The 19,488-nt window shown below is 36.0% G+C and overlaps 1 protein-coding gene across 1 annotated transcript in view; it reads right to left on the minus strand.

Annotated features, from left to right (window-relative positions):
- LOC114104931 (uncharacterized) overlaps positions 1 to 19,488 on the minus strand; it is a 343,694-nt gene that overhangs the window by 188,147 nt on the left and 136,059 nt on the right. Inside the window, exons 23-25 of the mRNA XM_071610374.1 lie at positions 8,667 to 8,970; positions 3,860 to 4,168; positions 3,451 to 3,768 (exon numbers count right to left, since the gene is read on the minus strand). Of these exons, the coding sequence (XP_071466475.1) occupies positions 3,451 to 3,768; positions 3,860 to 4,168; positions 8,667 to 8,970 (931 nt within the window). The remainder of the gene's footprint in view (positions 1 to 3,450; positions 3,769 to 3,859; positions 4,169 to 8,666; positions 8,971 to 19,488) is intronic.

A 19,488-nucleotide genomic window follows, 5' to 3' on the forward strand; every position in this document is an offset into this window, starting at 1 on the left:
CTAAATAAGGACTTACACAATTTGAACAGATGAATTTTAAGCAATAACAATAGAAGAGATGCCAGGCGCTATGGGACACACCTGTAATCCCAGAAGCTCAGGAGGCTGAGGATGGAGGATCATGAGTTCAAATCCAGCCTCAGCAACATCTAGGCAACTCAGTGAGACCCTATCTCTAAATAAAATACAAAATTGGGTCGGGGATATGGCTCAGTGGTCCCTGAGTTAAATCTCCTGTAACCTCCCCCAAAAGAAATAGAAGATGCCATCAAAAGCCTACCAACTAAGAAAAGCCAAGGACCAGATGGATTCTCAGCTCAGTTCTACAAGACTTTCAAAGAAGAATTAACACCAATACTCCTCAAATTATTACATAAAATACAAAAGGAGGGAACCTTCCAAATTCATTCTATGGTGCTACTATCACCCTGATACCAAAATCAGACGAAGACACAAAAGAAAAGAAAACTTCAGACCATTATCCCTGATGAATATAGATGCAAAAATTCTCAATAAAATTCTGGCCAATTTCAAACAAAAACATTAAAAAGATAGTGAATGATGGTCAAATGGGGTTCATCCCAGGGGTGCAAGTTTATGCAATAAATGTAATTCATCACAAAAACAGACTTAAAGACAAGAATTATATGATCATCTCAATAGAAACAGAAAAAGCATTTGACAAAATACAGCATGCTTTCATGTTCAAACCCCTAAAAAACTAGGGATAATAGGAACATACCTCAACATTGTAAAAGCTATGTATGTTAAATCTAAGGCCAACATCATAAAAATGCAGAAAAACTGAAAGTATTCCCTTGAAAAACTGGAACAAGTCATGGAAGCCCTCGTTCACCAGTTCTGTTCTACTTGAAACTTTTTTTATTTTGAGAGAGAGAGAGAGAGAGAGAGAGAGAGAGAGAGAGAGAGAGAGAATCTTTTTTTTGTAGATGGACACAACACAATGCCTTTATTTTTATATGGTGCTGAGAATCGAACCTGGGTTGCGCCTGTTGCTAGGTGAGCACTCTACCACTGAGCCACAATCCCAGCCTCTGTTCTACTTGAAATTATAACTGGAGCAATTAGAAGAAAGAACTTGAAGGGATACAAATAGGAAAAGAAGAACTCAAACTATCTCTATTTGCTGACTACATGATCCTATATTTAGAAGACCCCAGAATTCCACCAGAAAACTTTTAGAACTAATAAGTAGCAAGTTATAAAATTAATACCCATAATTTAAACACATTCTTATAAATCAATGATGAAACCACTGAAAGAAATAGGAAATCTACCCCATTGACAACAGACTAAAAAAATTAAAATATTTGGGAATTAATCTATCAAAAGAGGTGAAAGTCCTTTACAATGAAACCCACATAATACTAACAAAATAAATTAAAGAAGACCTTAGAATATGGAAAGATCTCCCATGTCCTTGGAAAGCAGAATTAACATTGTCAAAATGGCTGTACTCTCTCAATAGTGCAGTACAGATTTAATGCTATTACTATTAAAATTCCAATGCTATTCTCATAGAATTAGAAAAAGCAATCACAAAATTCATTTGGAAAAATAAGATACCCAGAATAACCAAAGCAATCCTTAGCAGAGGGCATCACAATACCAGATCTTAAATTATATTACTGAGCAATAGTAACAAGAAACGGCAGAGTATTGGCAACAAAACTGACATGAAGACCAATTGTACACAACAGAAGACACAGAGACAAACCCACATAAATACAGTTATCTCATATTAGACAAATGTGCCCAAAACATACATTGGAGAAAAGATAGCCTCTTCAACAAATGATGCTGGGAAAACTGGAAATCCAAATGCAGCAAAATGAAATGGAACCCCCTTTTCTCACCCTGCATAAAACTCAACTCAAAGTGAATCAAAGACTTAGGCATTAGACCAGAGACCCTGTACCTAATAGAATAAAAAGTAGGCCCAAATCTATGTCATGTTGGCTTAGGAGCTGACTTCCTTAAGAAGACTCATAAAGTGCAAGAAGTGAAATCAAGAATCAACAAATGAGACAAAATCAAACTAAAAAGCTTCTTCACAGCAAAGGAAACAATCAAGAATGTGAAGATAGAGCCTTCAGAATGGGAGAAAATCTTTGCCACCTGCACCTCAGATGGAGCTGTAATCTCCAGGATATATAAATAACTCAAAAAAACTCAACACCACAAACAACAACAACAAAAAAAACAACAACAAATAACCCAATTAGTAAATGGGCAAAGGAACTAACAAGCACTTCACAGAAGAAGAAATATGATTGGTCAACAAATATATGAAAAAGTATTTAACATTTCTAGTAGTTTGAGAAATGTAAATTAAAACTACACTAAGATTTCCTCTCACTCCAGGTGGAATGGCAATTATCAACAATACAAGTAGCAATAAATGTTTGTGAGGATGTGGGGAAAAAGGTATACTCATACATTGTGGTGGGACTGCAAATTGGTGCAACCATTATGGAAAGTGGTATGGAGATGCCTCAGAAAACTTGGAATGGAACCACTATTTGACTGTTATCCCGTTTCTGGGCATATACTCAAAGGACTTAAACCAGCATGCTATAATTGTGTGGAACATCAATGTAGCAGCTCAATTTACAATAGCTAAGCTATGGAACCAACCTAGGTACCCTTCAACAGATGAATGGATAATTAAAATATGTTATATATACACATTGGAATATTACTTAGCCCTAAAGAAGAATGAGATTATGGCTTTTGCCAGTAAATGGATTGAAATGGAGACTATCATGTAAGTGAAATAATCCAATCCCCAAACACCAAAGACCAAATGGTTTCTATGATATGCAGATGCTAATTCACAATAATGGGTAGGGGGCTAGGGTAGAATAGATGTACTTTGGATTAGACAGAGGGGAATGAAGAGAGGGGAGATGGTGAAGGGATAAAAATGATAGTAGAATGAATCATACACTAATATCCTATGTGCGTAAATGATTACATGACTGGTGTAACTATACATCATGTACAACCAGAAGAATGAGAATTTAAACTCCATATATGTATAACATATCAAAATATATTATACTATGATGTATAGTTACTATCATGTATAGGTAATAAGAACAAATAAAATATATAATAAAAAAGTCTGAAGCAAATATGGTAGCAAAAGATTAAATTTGAGGATACTTTGAAGAAGGTATTTGGATGTTCCTTATCTTACCCTGTTTTTCTGTATGCTTAAGCTATATAGGTAATAATAAACCTTGGTTAATAAAAAATTTCTCTGAATAACCTTTGACAGGGCCTGAAAGATGAATGATTATTGAGAAGAACCATTTTTTACCAAGGAGTCTCTCATTTTTCTAATCTTCTCTCCATGCTGTCTGCTCTCAGAGACATTTCACTCAAGGAGCATCCTGAGTACCAGCCAGCCCTGACCTCTCTTACCTGAGCAGACCACAGAGGCTGTGTTTCCATGGGCACAGGCAGGAATGCCCAGGGCAGTCACAGGGCAATTCCACAGGAAGGACTCAGACCCTGAGCAGTGGAATCGGTCTCTCCAGATCTCATCTCTTCCTTCCATAAAGTACTCTCCCTCTGGGGTGGAGATGGCAACCCCACAGCCCAGCTGACGGCAAGCAACATTGGCATTGGCCATATTCCAGTGGGAGGCACAGAGTGTTCTCCAGCCTCCAGAGGTCTTCATCTCCACTTGGCCCTCACACTGAGAGCTGCCATTTTTCATGATCCTGACTTCTGCATACTCTGGCAGGAGAAGACAGGATTTCAGTAACACCTCACATTTGTTACCACAACAGAGTGTGCAAAAAGGTTAAAGTCCTGCTGTGGGTCTCACCTGAGCAGACAACTTGCACAGCCCCTCTGTGTTGGCAGCTGCCTGCAGGACAGGGCACTCTGGGGCAGAACCAGAGCTCAGGCTCCCATCCCTTACATTGGAACTCTTCAGTCCAGACCTGTTCACTGGCCTCTCTGAGGGGCAGGTCCAAGAGAAAAGATGCTGCCTTGCCACACCCCAGCTCTGCACAGATGACCTGGGCAGTGGGTAATGTGAAATTCCCATAAGATACTGGAATCCATCCTCCTCCAGAATTCACTTCCACTCGCCCAGAGCAGAGTCCACCTCCTCCATCCAAATGCCCAAATCCTGTGGAAGAAAATAACCAGTACAATGAGTGTCTAGGGTTGGAATTTGGAGCTACATGTCTCAGGAAAGCTGTAAAATATTTTCTTATCCCAGGAATGGGATGTGGAGAATGGATTCAATAGTTGGTGTCAGAATGGGAATTCCATGAGCAAGTGTCTGAAGACAACATTAGGAGGAGAAATTTTATAAGGTTAGTTCTAAATGGCTGACTCCAGTAAATTAAAAAAAATATTGTGTTTAGGTATTTTCTTTTATATGTATTAAAATATATCTAACTGTATTTGTTTGTATGTCTGTGTCAGCCTACTTCCTATTTAATAAGCTCTAATCTATCCCCTGAATTTGAACTCAGTGTAGAAAAATACTAGGATTAATTTTTCACTATTTTATCTTCAGAAACTTTCAGTTCACAGGTAATAATTCCAATTAAGTTAACATTTGTTAAAGAATGAAAAAATTCAATATGTATCAAAAAATGACAATTTATGAGATGACAAAAGAACCCACTAAATAGTGTGAGACAGAGATGGAAAGTAGTTTATTGTGACTAAGATAATCTGGGTTCTTTATATCAGAAGAAAGAAAGAGAATTTAGAAGTAGGATCAGTTGGGCAGGGTGGCACATGCCTGTAACGCCAGTGGCTTGGGAGGCTGAGGTAGGAGGATTACAAGTTCAAAGACAGCCTCAGCAATGGAGAGGTGTTAAGCAACTCAGTGAGACCCTGTCTTGAAATAAAATACAAAAAAGGGATGAGGATGTGCCTCAGTGATTGAGTGCCCTTGAGTTCTAATCCCTGGTACCTCTCTGCCCAAAAGAAGTAGAATCAGAAGTTGTCAAGAGATTTGAGCATGCTTATTTGCCTTTTTGGTTTGCTTCAAGGGATAATTTTTGTTACTAATAAGTAGAGTTGGAAGAAGCCATTAGACATCTATTGAAGTTGATCAGGAAGTGATTTTGAGTATGGGTTCAGACATTTGGGGAGCCATATGACTACAGATATGGAATTGTAATGTAATAGTAAGTTTATATCCTGAAGAAGGGAATCTTTTCTTTGGAAACTAACATGCTCAATATTTTTTTCTTTTCAAAGTAAGTCATCAAAATGGAATTTATTCAGTATGGGTAAAAATGCCTCTGATTGGGAAAGGATAAAAATACAGCAGAGAGGCCCCAAAAGAAGACATAATCTTTCTTTCCAGGCCTGATATAGGAGAGAGGTGCACAAAGACAACATTGAGGGTTCTTATTCACAGCACTAACAACTTTTTAGAATCACCATGTTCCAGAAATGTCTTTAAGTTCTGAGTATGTATTTATACTTAAAGAAAATAATGTCATTATCTTTGCAGAGCCTTCCATCTAGTAGGGAGAAAACCAGTTTTAAGTTGTTTGAAGCTTGTGAGCCACTGGGTGGAAAAAGAAAGAAAAATTGCATCTGCAGAAATCTATTGATTCATATGAATCATTCTCAGTCAAATAAATTAAAAATTGCAGTAATATACATCCTTGTCTGATCTTTTGCTCTGTAGACACATTGCTCCCTTGGGCAAGTTTCAAATTTCTTATGAAAGTATCATCCAAGGGAACTTATCTTCCTTAATACGTCAACTTTGAGTCAATCCTCCAAATCATTTTCCTCCTTTTGTGCAGGAGGGATGTGCTGAGGGATGGATTGAATTCACACAAATGTACACAGATTGACCACCCTACACCTGGGTCTTAAGTGCTGTTAAAGTAATCCTTATGTGCGCTTTGTCAATTCTCCAAGGCCATCCCCAAGATACTTTAAGCTTATTCTTTTTTCTCCAGAAAATTCTATTTGTCTCCTTGTCCTCTTCTTATCCAACTTATATGCCAATATACACTTCTTGTATCATTGTTTCCATCAGATATAAATATTCTTCCCCATATCTTGTCACCTTTATATTTTTCTTTGTTTTCATCCAAGTAAATTTATTTTAACTGATACCCAATAACATAGTGTACATATTAATGGAGTGCTGATGCATGTGTACATCGCATTTCTTTGTCTCCTCAAAAACTTTTTATTTCTTTTTGGTTAAATCTTCCAATATGCTTTCTTCTAGCTTTTTGAAATGTAGTTCATTATTGTTTTCTATACATCCTCCTGTGCCACAGTGCACCAGAACTCCTTGTTTCTACTTAAGTAAAACCCATTATTCATTGATCAGTATGTTGCCTTCCATTCCCATTCCCTACACTCTCTAGTCTATGGTAACCACAATTTTACTCTCAACATCTATGAGGTCAACTATTACATATTTGACATACAATGAGGTTATAAGATATTTGTCTTAATTGCCTGACTTATTTCATTTAACCTAATGATCTCCTGGCCCATGCAAGTTATGTCAAATGAAAGGATTTAATTCATTTTTATGACTAAATAGTATCCCATTTTATTTCATTTATTTATCCATTTATCAGATGATGGGCATTTAGATTATTTGCTTTTCTTAGCTACTATGTATAGTGCTGCCATAAACATGGGAGTCCAGATGTCTCTTTAACATAGTGATTTCACTTCCTTTGAACATGTGCTCAGCATCGGGATTACTGTATCATATGGTATTTTTTTTTGGGGGGGGCAGGATGTTTGATAATGTCTCAATTACATTGAGGTACATAATTTTTGATTATGTACCTCCTTTATTTCTAAAGGATATATTTGCTGGATTCAGTATTCTTGATTGGAAGGTTTTTCTTAATTCTATGAAAATACCATGGCACGCACTTCTGACCTATATGTTTACCATTGAAAAGTCTGCCATCAGGTGAATTGGGACATCCTTATATGTTATTTCTTTTTTTTCTCTTGATGTCTGAGAGTCTTCATCTTTCATCTTTGAGAGTTGTATTATAATATATAATGATAAGAATCCGAGGCTCCCAGTCACAACTGCCCAACTAACTTTTCACCTTCAAGCAGAGACTTAACTAACTCCATGTTAAGCTGCCAGGGGTTGAGGAGAAATGAGGTGAGTAGTCCTGTGGCCAACAATGGTGTATTGCAATATCACACCCTGAAGCCACAGCCTGCTAAGGTAACACTGAAGTGGGGAGGGATCTAGGCCCTCAGTGCTATGAGCTGCCTACTGCTGAGGTGGACTTAAGGCTTCAGACTCCTGCAATCAGCCACAAGTGCTGCAGGCTCTTCTTGAGTCTGTCCCACCAGCACACAGGTCTTGCTCAATTATCTCTGTTCAACATTTGAGGCCTCTAATTCCTATTCAATGCTGTGTATGATCATGGTTGGTCTGGCACTGAATTCCAAGACAAAGTCCTTTGCCAGCACTGTGCCCTGATCCTTAGAGAGTCTTGCTTTCCCCTTTTCTGCTAGAGGTTGGAGGTGTGGTTGCAGAGACAGTCTCTTTTCTGACCAACAAAACAGTTCCAGAGTCTCAGTGTGAGGTTACTGGTATGAACATGACAGGGTTTTGGGGTTCTGTCATGCCCAGGTTTCACTGTGGCAGGCCTTGTCCTGGGTTTCAAGTCTGAGGTCTGGGCTTATTCCCTTTTCATTTCCCAAGAAGAATGCATTTCTCTTCATCCTGGGTGGCTTGAGGTTGGGGGAAGGGCAAGTCTTATCTTCCTTCATCCTTCAATGTATCTTTTCTTTTCATCATAGTAAAAGCATGCACTTACCTGGTTTTGTCTCTTGTGAAGTCATTTTGGTGAGTGAATAACAGTTAATGTGGTGTATTTGTGGGAGATCACTGAACAACCATTCTAGTATGAGTCCTAAACTATATAACATCTTACTATGATACGTATGCATTAATATTTTATTGAATATAACATTAATTTGCCAGTATAGGGCTAAATTCATCTCCCAAGTATGAGTTTATACAGGTTTTGCTTTGAAAAAGAAATGTAGAGAAAATCTATTGTAGTAATGATGGAAGGAAAATCTGTGACTCAAAGCATTTGACTCACAGTTCTTTGGCCCTTCCTGCCAATGAGCTGAGAATTCTGATGTCTGAATATGGAAAGGAGAATTTCAACTTTGCAGTAAGCCATAAATTTCCCTGTGATGCATTTAATTCCATCCCTGTGCCCATTAATCTACTAACCAGTGCAAAACTAACTCTGGCTATTCATATATAAACACTCATTCAACTTAAAAAAAAACAAGCTTCATTCTTGTCTGTCTTTTCAAAAGAGGATATGTGTGGTAATTTATGGGTAATTCTACAAATAGTAAATTATAAAACAAAATTATGAGATGATTTTAATTGTAATGATTCTATAAAAAACCTATCTTGTCAAATATAACTGCAGAGAAGGAAAAGACAATACATGAGATTTACAATAAATAATTAAATAAAACCCATAATCTGCTGCTATCTTGAGTACCCAGTGTCCATGGGGACCTCTTAGTCCTCTGTGGCTAATCTGTCTCTTTTTTCCCCCAGGATCAGATATACACTTTTGGTCCTTTCCATTCTCTTAGGCTACTGAATGCACAGACCCTACCTGAGCAGATGACACCTGCATCCTCATCGTGTGTGCAGTCATGATGCCCCCAGCCTTGAGCTGGGCACTTCCACACTTGGTCCTCCTCTCCTGTGCACTTCAGCTCGTCCAGCCAGATGGGCCCTGATCCCTCCCCAAATTGTGCATTGTGCATGACATCAAGAGCCACTCCACAGCCAATTTGTCTGCATACCACGTGAGCATCATTTAGGTCCCAGCTGTCATCACAGACAGTGCCCCAGGAATGTTTGTGAAGGATCTCTACTCTGCCTGCACAGCGACTGCCCCTATTCACCAGGCGGAGCTGTGGGGTCTCTGAGAAAAAAATAAACATGTTAATAGTTGTATGTACAAAGAAAATGAGAAGGGTATTCTTGTCCTGTGGTACTCCCTCCCTCAACCAATCAGTTTGCAGAATTCATTTTCAGATTGCAGAGCTTGTTGTGTAAGACATGTAGTTGTTTATACCAGGGTAGCAGCTAAATAGTAAATTATAAAACAAAATTATGAAGATGATTTTAGTTTTAATGATTCTACAAAAAAACCTATCTTGTCAAATATAACTGCAGAGAAGGGAAAGATAATATATGAGATTTACAATAAATAATTAAATAAAACCCATCATCCAAAACCCATTCAATTCTTACCAAAGCAAGTAGGAGAATTAATTGTGTAAAAAACAAGAAATGAGATTAAACACAATATAATCTAGCTAGATGTATCAGCTAGAAGTTATTATGTAGTTGCTATCAGAGTTAAACTTATTATTTAAAGAATTCTTCATAGGATTTGATAACACAGTTCTAGAAATGTCAGAGTAGTTAAAAGTGTCTTTTTTTTGAAGACAAATCTAAAAGTGAATGGGCTAGCATCTGATTGGTTCTTATACAGCACACATTCTTGAGTGCAGATGGCTTGAGACTTGGAAGGATCAGAGCACAGAGGATAGAGTAAGGGATGAGATCATCAGAAACCTTAGGTAATAGCCATGAATTCAGGAGAAAATCATAATCATATGGTCATTGAGACTGGAAAATGAATGGATCATTGTTTGCCTTAAAATATTTCACTAATGATTCTAGGCTTCAGAGTTCAGATTGGACATGTAATGTCATAACTTGACTCACTTTAGATATATTGAGCAAGTTCCCAAAAATATGATGTTTGATATCAACATTGCTCAACTCTAGTAGGAATCATAGAACGTTACTTTTTTCCCCTAACAAATTGAATCTATGCTTGGAATTCCTTTTAGGAGTTGTTATTATGCAAAATAGGAGTTTTTGGTAAGGAGGTAAATAGCAGAAAGGAGGTACTTTTGTTGGGACTCTGAGTGAAAAAGGTTAGGGAACAAAGGAATAATTGTATTTTGAGAAGAGAAAGAGAGGAACTAATAAAGAAGTCAAGAGAAATCTAAATAATATGGAGAAGCAGAAAGGCAGCCCAGAGAAAAGTACAAAGCAATTTACAACTTCATCTTCAGCTGCCTGGGTGAGGAAGACAACCTCAAGCATAAGGTAAGCTGGACAGTGCAGACAACCCAGATGATATCAGAAGACTCCCAGTCTTACCTGTTGGAAAAACACATGGTTCTTACTAGATTTAGATCAAGTTTGGGGCATTGTTCTGAGAGGGAATACTCATGAACAACAAACAAACTTTAGAGAAAAAAATTATCACATTGCTTAGCATGCTCTCAGAGTGCTATAACCACGAGCTATCTTAAATGGCCATTGTTAGGGAATAAACTGCTCTGGGGTTTAGACAATATGGGGTAATCACAATTTTAGTTCCCTGGGCCACTCTGCCACAGTAATTTGGTAGAAGTTAATGTTCTACACTCTCAGATAAGAAGAGAACCTATCACAAATATGCTGAGAGCATTGAATTGCAGGGGAGGGATGGAGGTCTCATTGGTAAGTGGTCCCACCCTCTGTGAAGAAGAGCAATTCCAGTTGCACATGATTGTACATAGGGACCAGGTCTGAGAACTCAGAGAAAATGTTTGGCAATTCACAGAATTCCCATGTAATCTCTCCAGGGATTACATTTTTTTCCCACAGGCTCCCCAGGGATGCACCATGGCAAGGACACTTGGCACACCCCAGTGGGGACCTGCTAGAGGCCTCTGGAGCAAGTATTGGCTCTTCAAACCACTGGAAGCTGACTTGACTGTTGACATGCCTCCAGGTTTCCAGACAAAACCCCTGCAGGGATATTATGACCTGTTTTATCAATACTCCCTTAACCTCCTTGACAGCAAATGAGGAGTGAAGGATAGCCAACATATTACCCCCAATCCCAGCATGTATGTTGGGAAGAGAGCAGAAATGCAACTGGTTTCTTTTGCACTTTACTGACCCCCACATACCAGGTGGATTCAAATGTTGGATGACCTGGAAAAGGTGTTTCCAATGCAAACACTTTGGCTGGGAGGAATTTTTGACTATTTTTCTTTATGTTTTATTTTATTTTCTTTACTATTATATGTTTTTTTAATTCTTCAAATGGATTTTTTCTCTATTCTTTTTTCTCATTTTCTTTTGTCTCTCTGTCTCTGTCTCTCACTTTCTCTTTATTGATTGTACTGGTGATAGAACCCAGACACACTTTACCTCTGAACTATATCCCTAGCCATTTTTAATTTTAATTATTTATTTGTTTATTTACTTATTTTTTTAAAATTTTTTATTGTTGGTTGTTCAAAACATTACATAGTTCTTGATATATCATATTTCACACTTTGATTCAAGTGGGTTATGAGCTCCCATTTTTATCCCATATACAGATTGCAGAATCACATCAGTTACACATCCATTGATTTACATATTGCCATACTAGTGTCTGTTGTGTTCTGCTGCCTTTCCTATCCTCTACTATCCCCCCTCCCCTCCCCTCCCCTCCCCTCTTCTCTCTCTGCCCCCTCTACTGACATTCATTTGTCCCCCTTGTATTATTTTTCCCTTTCCCCTCACTTCCTCTTGTATGTACTTTTGTATAACTCTGAGGGTCTCCTTCCATTTCCATGCAATTTCCCTTCTCTCTCCCTTTCCCTCCCACCTCTCATCCCTGTTTAATGTTAATCTTCTTCTCATGCTCTTCGACCCTACTCTGTTCTTAGTTACTCTCCTTATATCAAAGAAGACATTTGGCATTTGTTTTTTAGGGATTGGCTAGCTTCACTTAGCATAATCTGCTCTAATTTTTTGAGTAGGGGAGGGGAGGGGGGATAGTAGAGGATAGGAAAGGCAGCAGAATACAACAGACACTAGTATGGCAATATGTAAATCAATGGATGTGTAACTGATGTGATTCTGCAATGTGTATACGGGGTAAAAATGGGAGTTCATAACCCACTTGAATCAAAGTGTGAAATATGATATATCAAGAACTATGTAATGTTTTGCACAACCAAGAATAAAAAATTAAAATAAAATAAAATAAAAAACAAGAAAAAAAAGAAAAAGAGGCAAAGTGGAGGAATTTTGTCTACTTCCTATCTTATACTTTGTTTAATGGTCAGAAACAAAGAAAATTTTGTTTCCAACAGTCATTATTTGGTCAGTTTGATTTCCTGATTCTCATATGTGAGCTATTGTGTGCAGAAGCTGAACCCACAAAATAGGATTTATGCATTCTGCGTATTTGGAGTCTAGTCCACACTCATGATTCCTATTTAGGCAGTCCACTTTGATTTGGTCCAACATGGACTGCCTAAATAGGAACATGGCAATAGTTTGGCAAACTGATCAGTCTGGCTTTCAGGGAATAATAGGAACCTTGTCAACACAGAAGATTTACAGTTAGGAAAATGAATCAAATTATAATAAATGGACACTGACTGATCTCCTGTAATACAGTATACATACAGCATTAACTTTTATGACTGTTACCCACATCCCATCCCCATTTCCTGAATGAAAATGCAACTGCTGATATATATATATATATATATATATATATATATATATATATATATATATATATATATATATATCTATCAGAAATTTCCTTCCTGTTATACATCACTATGATCATAACTGCAAATGGGTATAATGATGAGCAGAAAAAAATCCTGCACCTTAGGTCATATCTGATTACCAGTAGTTCAGGAGGACTAGCTTATCTGTACTTGGCAGTAAATTGTGGTGTAACTTGTGTATCTGAAGTATCTACAGCATCTACATAATTTCCTATACTACCAGCCTCACCAATGATCAATTAGAGATAAAGGGGCATTTAATTTTAGAAATTTTAATTTGATGTGTTAATTGATAGCTTTTCATGTAGTTTGGCTGAAAGGTGACAATGATTTATATCATGTTCTCTAAATATTTTTTCTTAAATGAAATAATGTGTTTTATTGGCAATGTCTCCATATTTCTGCCAAATCAGTGAACTATCAGGGGCTTCCCACTTCCATAATCAACTCTGGAGTAATATTAGTCATAATAAGAGTAACTATCCACAGTATTAAGCACATTAGAATAAATTCGTCCTTGAGTAGTTGAAGCCTGTATTAAACTGGTAAATAAGGGTTATGAGTGATGAAAGGGTTTTAGTCTGAGAAGAGGACTGAATCCAGGAGGCAATGACAGTGTGGATTGTAAGGAAGTTCTGATCATGCATTTCCCCAATTCATTTTATCACTTATATAAGTGTTATACCCACAGGCATTTGTGGAAGTCATCAGAGCTAGTCCATGTGTCCATGATGCATCAGGGAAGTACAAATGTTACTAAATTAAAATGTTAAACAATTAAAAAATTAAAACAGGGTGAATATAGTTGAAGAACAAATTTTTTAGTTGAAATGTCAATTTATCAAGAAGGTAAGAAGAAAGTATAGAAGCAGAACTTATCTTTGAAACATTAAAGGTTATACAGCATCTATTTATCAGAAGTCCTAGAAGGAATGAAACATAAGCCTGGAGAAGAAAAATATGAAGAACTATTAGTTGAAAATTGCAGAGAAGTAAAAAGCAAGTCTTATTTTGAAAAGACTTGTATATTGCCACTTAAGTATAATAAATAATGATAATCACAGGTAAACAAATTAGAATAAGATTTATTCCATGCATGTATAATTATGGATTCTACTGTCATTTTTAACTAAAAAGAACCAATAACAAATGTACTAAAGTAAAATTTCCAAAAAGTGGGTATGTGATCTTTTAGGATGCAAGAATCAAATTGACTCTAAACTTTTTAATAGCAATGTTGCTTACAAAAAATAATAAAGTAATATCTTAAAATAATAAAATCCAACAACTTTGAATTTAGAATTCTATTTATAGCAAAAATATCATTCTTAAGAGAAGAGTAAATATATTATCAGTTAAATAAGTCCACAGCTTTATAAAATATATATCATGCTTCCACTAACATAAAAAGAAAGAATAAACTCAATTTAACAGTAAGTATAAGGAAATTGTAATGTTTTTCAAAGATCAATCTTAGTAAAACACAAGACTAGATTGTTTATTGTTGACTTGCATCAAACTCCCATAGAATATTTTCTCTTTTACACAAAAAGAAAAACAGAACAAAAAATAGTGGAAAAAAATACCCATCTTGTTTAGTCTTGGCAATTCTTGTGTTTCTATGAATTTATATATTTCATCTAGACTATCCATTGTTTTGGTGTGAAATTGTTCATGTACTCTAATAGCATTTAAAAAATTTCATAGAATTGGCAACAATGCCTCTATTTTCATTTCTAACTTTAGTAATTTTTGTCTTCTCTTTCTATTATTTCTTTACTTAAAGGTTTGTTGATCTTTTAAATTGTTTTTGGCACTGGGGATTTTAACCCAGGAGCTCTTTATTACTGAGCTACATCCTCACCCTCTCCTAAACCTGTTTTTTAAAACTTTCAGAGAGGGTCTAATTAGGCAATGTAGGGCCTCCCTAAATTGCTGAGGCTGGTCTTGAATTTGTAATCCTCCTGCCTCAGCCTCCCTAGTGGCTGGGATTATAGGAGTGCACCAGGGCACCCTGCTACAGACTTACCAGTCTTGCTGGTTTTTTCAAAGATAAGGTAATAGTATTCTCTGTTTTTTTTTTTTTCTGGACTCTATTCTGTTAATCCTAGATCTAATCCTTATTAGATCTAAGATTAGATCTATACTTCTGCTTGATTTGAACAATTTTATTGTTTGAACAATTTTATTTTATTTCTAGGTTTTCTGGATTTCTATTTATAGATGCAAATATACATTGCTGATTCGAGTGAGAATTTTTTTTTCATATATGTATATATAGCTGTAATTTTCCCCCTGTTCTCACTAAATGCCCTAAATTTTGTCTTGCTGTGTTTTCATTTTCATTCATCTTAGAAGTATGTTCTAATTTTTCCCTGATTTCTCTTTGGTCCATTGGTTGTTTAAGTGTGCTATTTAATTTCCACAAGTTTGTGATTTTTCCAGTTGTGTTTCTGTTATTGATTTCTAATTTTATCCCATTGTGGTTGAAGAAGATATAATAGTCCCCTCTTGTCCACATGAACAACTTTTTAAGACCCTCAGAAGATGCTAAAAACTGTGGATAGTACTAAATCCAAAATATACCACATTTTCTCCCATATGCATATGCCTCTGATTAAGTCTCATCTATGAATTAGTCACATTAAAAGATTAAAAATGGCAATGAATAATCAAATCAAACAATTATAAAAATATAATATAAGAGTTATGTGAATGTGGTCTCTCTCACTCTCAGAATTCCTTATTTTACTGTATGCTGGACAAAGAAATAATTGACATCTTGTTGGGATAAACAGGAATGCTTCAAGATTTATTATGTTACTCAAAATGGCACATGTTTTAAAAATTGAAAATTGAGTATTTTTACTCATGAATATAGAGTGTCTCTTTTTTTGTCCCTTATTTTATATAGGCAATACAGGCTAATTTTAATTAAATTGAAAGTAATCTAGTAATAAAGAAAATAAAAAGATGATAGAGTATCTCTTTATTCAGTTCTTTGCTATCTTTCTTTAGTTTTAGTTTTCCATTTTAAATTCTTATACATATCTTGCTAAATTTATACCAGAGTTCTTAATTTTTAAGGTGCTTAAGTACATTGCTAACGTGTTTTTAATTTCCAAAGCAACTTGTTTTTTTCTGGTATACTTGAGTGATTGACTTCAGTGCAGTAACTTTATATCCTGCAACCTTGCTGTATTCATTTTGTATTTCCAGGAATTATTGCTTTTGTTGTTAATTCTTTTGATTTTTTTCTACACATAATCATTGCATCTGTAAACAAAGATTTTTTTTTTCCTTTCAAATCTGTACACCTTTTATTTCCTTTTCTTGTCTTATGTCATTAAGGACTTCTCAATGATGCTAAAAAGCATGTTGAGAGGGGACATCCTTTATCCTTGTCTGTTTCTGATCTTAGTGGGCATCTTTGTTTTTCCTACCATTACCTGTAGGTTTTATTTTAGAACTTCTTTATCAAGTGAGGAAGTTCCCCCTACATCCCCAATTTTCTGATGGTTTGTTGTTTTTATCATGAGCAGGTGTTGAATTTTTCAAAAGATTTTCTGCATATATTGATGTGATCATGTGATTTTTCTTTTCTGTCTTGTTGATGTGATGAATTATATTTATTGGGTTTTGAATGTTGAACTAGCCTTGTACAAGTAGAATAAATCCTACTCACTCATTGTATATAATTCTTTTAATACTTCACTGGACTCTATTTACTAATATATTTTGTTAAGAATTTTGCTTCTACATTCATGAGGGATGTTGAAATGTAATTTTCTTTTCCTGTAATACCTTTATCTTAGAATAATGCTTGCCTCATAGAATGAGTTAGGAAATATTCCCTTTGTTATTATTCTTTGAATAAGAACCTTGAGAAATAAGTGCTCACTTTGTTATTCGGTTGCTATATTTAGTAGTAGCCCAAAAGGACTAAGGGTTTTTTTTTTTTCCTACTGGGAGCAAATATCTTTGTGTTTGAACTAATGGTGTGGATCTTCTCAGCTTCTGTGTTCCTCCTCACGCATTTGATCTCAGAAATGTGTCTGTGGTTGATCTTTGGTGGTGGTTTTGTGCCATGTCCTCCATATTTAGGAGACTTCTATTTGGTGTTAATAATATTGCTTCATAGGGCCAGGACAGTTCCCTGCCCTTACTTCAGAGGTAGAGTTTTTGCTTCATTTTTAGAAGAGAATGAGTATTTATACCTTGGAAAGAAGAGGCAGTTATTTTGCTTCTATTCCTTCCTTTGAAGCACTGAGCTTTTTGCTACACCCTAGAGTGAAAAGGTTGCTTTGCCTTATCTGGTAACTTAAGACTTTTGCTGCTTATAAGAGAGAGTTTTAGAGAAGACAGGACTTTGTCTTTCTCCATCAGCAGTTGTCCATCAACTCTGTGAGACTGAGGTTTCTTTGTCATCTCCTGTGCTGCTCCCAATCTTTCTGATGGAAGCCTAGGAGGAAGATACTTGAGTGTGAAGTACCCTTGTGTCTCTGACCTCAACAATTCAAAACTGGCAAGGAAGCAACTCTTTCAAATTGTATATTATATCCTTTATTTTAGTGGATTGTCTACTTGGGATCAGGATTACTTGGGTAGCACATGACTTCAATAAAATAAGTTAAAGGAAGAAAAAAGTTATGCCTTTTTACCTCATCTACCTTTTTCTCAATGTTGAAGAAGGAGAAATAAATATTTTTTGTAATTTTCTATATTCTCAACAGAAATGGTTGTTTCAAAAATTGTTCTTTTAATGTTCTAGCATGCTTATGACAGAATTTTATCATCTGTAAACCTATTTATATTGTCTGTTTTCTCCCCCTTTCATCCCGTCTCTTATTATGCCTGAAAAGTTTTGATTGAATGCTATGTTTTTTTAAATTGAAAATTTTGTTCTGACTTGACATAATCTTTCTCCATAAGTCCACCTTTTATTTCTTAATGCAGATACAATCAGAAGAAATTTGTTTGAGTGGTAATTTTGTTAGGGCTAAGATTACTTCTGGGTTACTCTCTTTTGAGGTTATAGCTCTCGAGAAAATTTCAATTTCATCTAGAGTTCAGAAGGACTCAGAATGCCTGGAAGAGCACGAGTTCAAACCTTATTTTCCACAGTTTTATGAACCTGTTGAAAAATAAGCACTATCCTTTTTTTGTTAGTGTAATTTAATTTACCCAGAAGTCCACTTTAATTCAGATTTTGAGTTATGTTCTCTTGGTGTGTCTGTTACTTAGGCGTATTTATTTTAATTAATCTTTTATTTTATGTGTTAATTCACACTTATTTTAAATTTTAAAATTAATAATAATTTTAATCAATTTAAAAACCATTATATTCAAAATGGATCTGGAATATTCAACTAACCATGAGACCCTTCTGATCCTGAGCACTGTGCAATTCTTTGTATACAACCAGAGATATGAAAAAATGTGCTCTCTAGATGTAATAAAAATTATAATGCATTCTGTTGACATATATAAATAAAAAAATTTCAAAAAAGCACTGGGCAATTCTGTAGGCTACATGCCCATGAAGCTGTCTCTGTTCCATAGCATTTCAGAGATGATTGGCCCAATAAACCACAGCCTGTGTGACAGTGGCCTAATCCCTTGGGAGAAGAAAAATCATGGCAGCTGCACCCAGTTGACAACTCTCAGTAAAAGCTGGTATTAACTCTGTGGGCATTTGAGAAGTCAGAATCTGGTCGCTAAGTATGTTTATGGATGATGGTAAAAGAGCTGTACCTTTCTGCCACCAATTTCCTAAGATTTTTCCTAGGAAAAATGGGATGGAATATTCACATTTCCTGTCTCTGATTTTATGTGGTTAGTTATAAGACTGAGAAATCATACTTTACAATTTCTCTTGTCTACCAATAATTCCCTTGAGAGATATTTCCAAGATAATGAACTGAGGGCAAAAGTTTTTGTTTGCTAGGTGTTTAGTGTTGTTTGATATTATTTCTATATGGGTTCCTCTCCATTTTGTGCTTTTGCCTTGCCCATGATTCTGATGCCTTTAGAGGGCTCTACTTTGTCTCTGACTCTTAACTTTAACTTGATTCTATATTTGCTATTTTTGGTTGCTTTTTACATGGGTTAGAGGAGGACTATCTTAAAGAGGAGAAAGTAGTGAATGAATAATAAGATTGTGACTCAGTGGTGGAGGCAAGTGCCTGTCATGTGTGAGGCACTGGGTTAGATCCTGAGTACCACATAAAACAATAAATAAATAAAATGAAAGTAAAAAAAAAAAAGGATCCTGGAAATGAAGATACTGCGCTTAAGGAATCTGGAATATTACACAAAGAATCAGCATGTTTAGCTGGGTGTGGTGGTGCTTGCCTGTAATCCTAGTGGCTCTGGAGGCTGAGGCAGGAGGATCTGAAGTGAAAGCCAGCCTAGCAAAAGTGAGGTGCTAAGCAACTCAATGAGACCCTGTCTCTAAATAAAATATAAAATAGGGCTAGAGATGTGGCTCAGTGGTTGAGTGACCCTGAGTTCAATCCCCAGTTTAAAAAAAAATCAGCATCAGCATGTTTGTATTGAAACATGTAAAATTTTGGTCCAAACTAGAGGTGCAGAGATGATCATAGTTGTATCCAGATCGAAGAACACAGGCTTTGTTCCATTTTAAGATGTCATTCATACTTTGACCATTCTGACTGGTTTTGTTGAGAAATGTGTTTGAACATCTAGCAATGTCAAATGTACTGCTTTTACAACATTCATAACCTGGCCATTTAAGTCCACAGATAATATTGTCTTTTTCAGGGTGAAACCCTCGGTGAGTGACTTGTGTTCAGAATGAGGGGGACACTAGCTCCAGCT

This window comes from Marmota flaviventris, chromosome 3 (genome assembly GCF_047511675.1).
Source record: "Marmota flaviventris isolate mMarFla1 chromosome 3, mMarFla1.hap1, whole genome shotgun sequence".
In the NCBI taxonomy this organism is placed as follows: domain Eukaryota; kingdom Metazoa; phylum Chordata; class Mammalia; order Rodentia; family Sciuridae; genus Marmota; species Marmota flaviventris.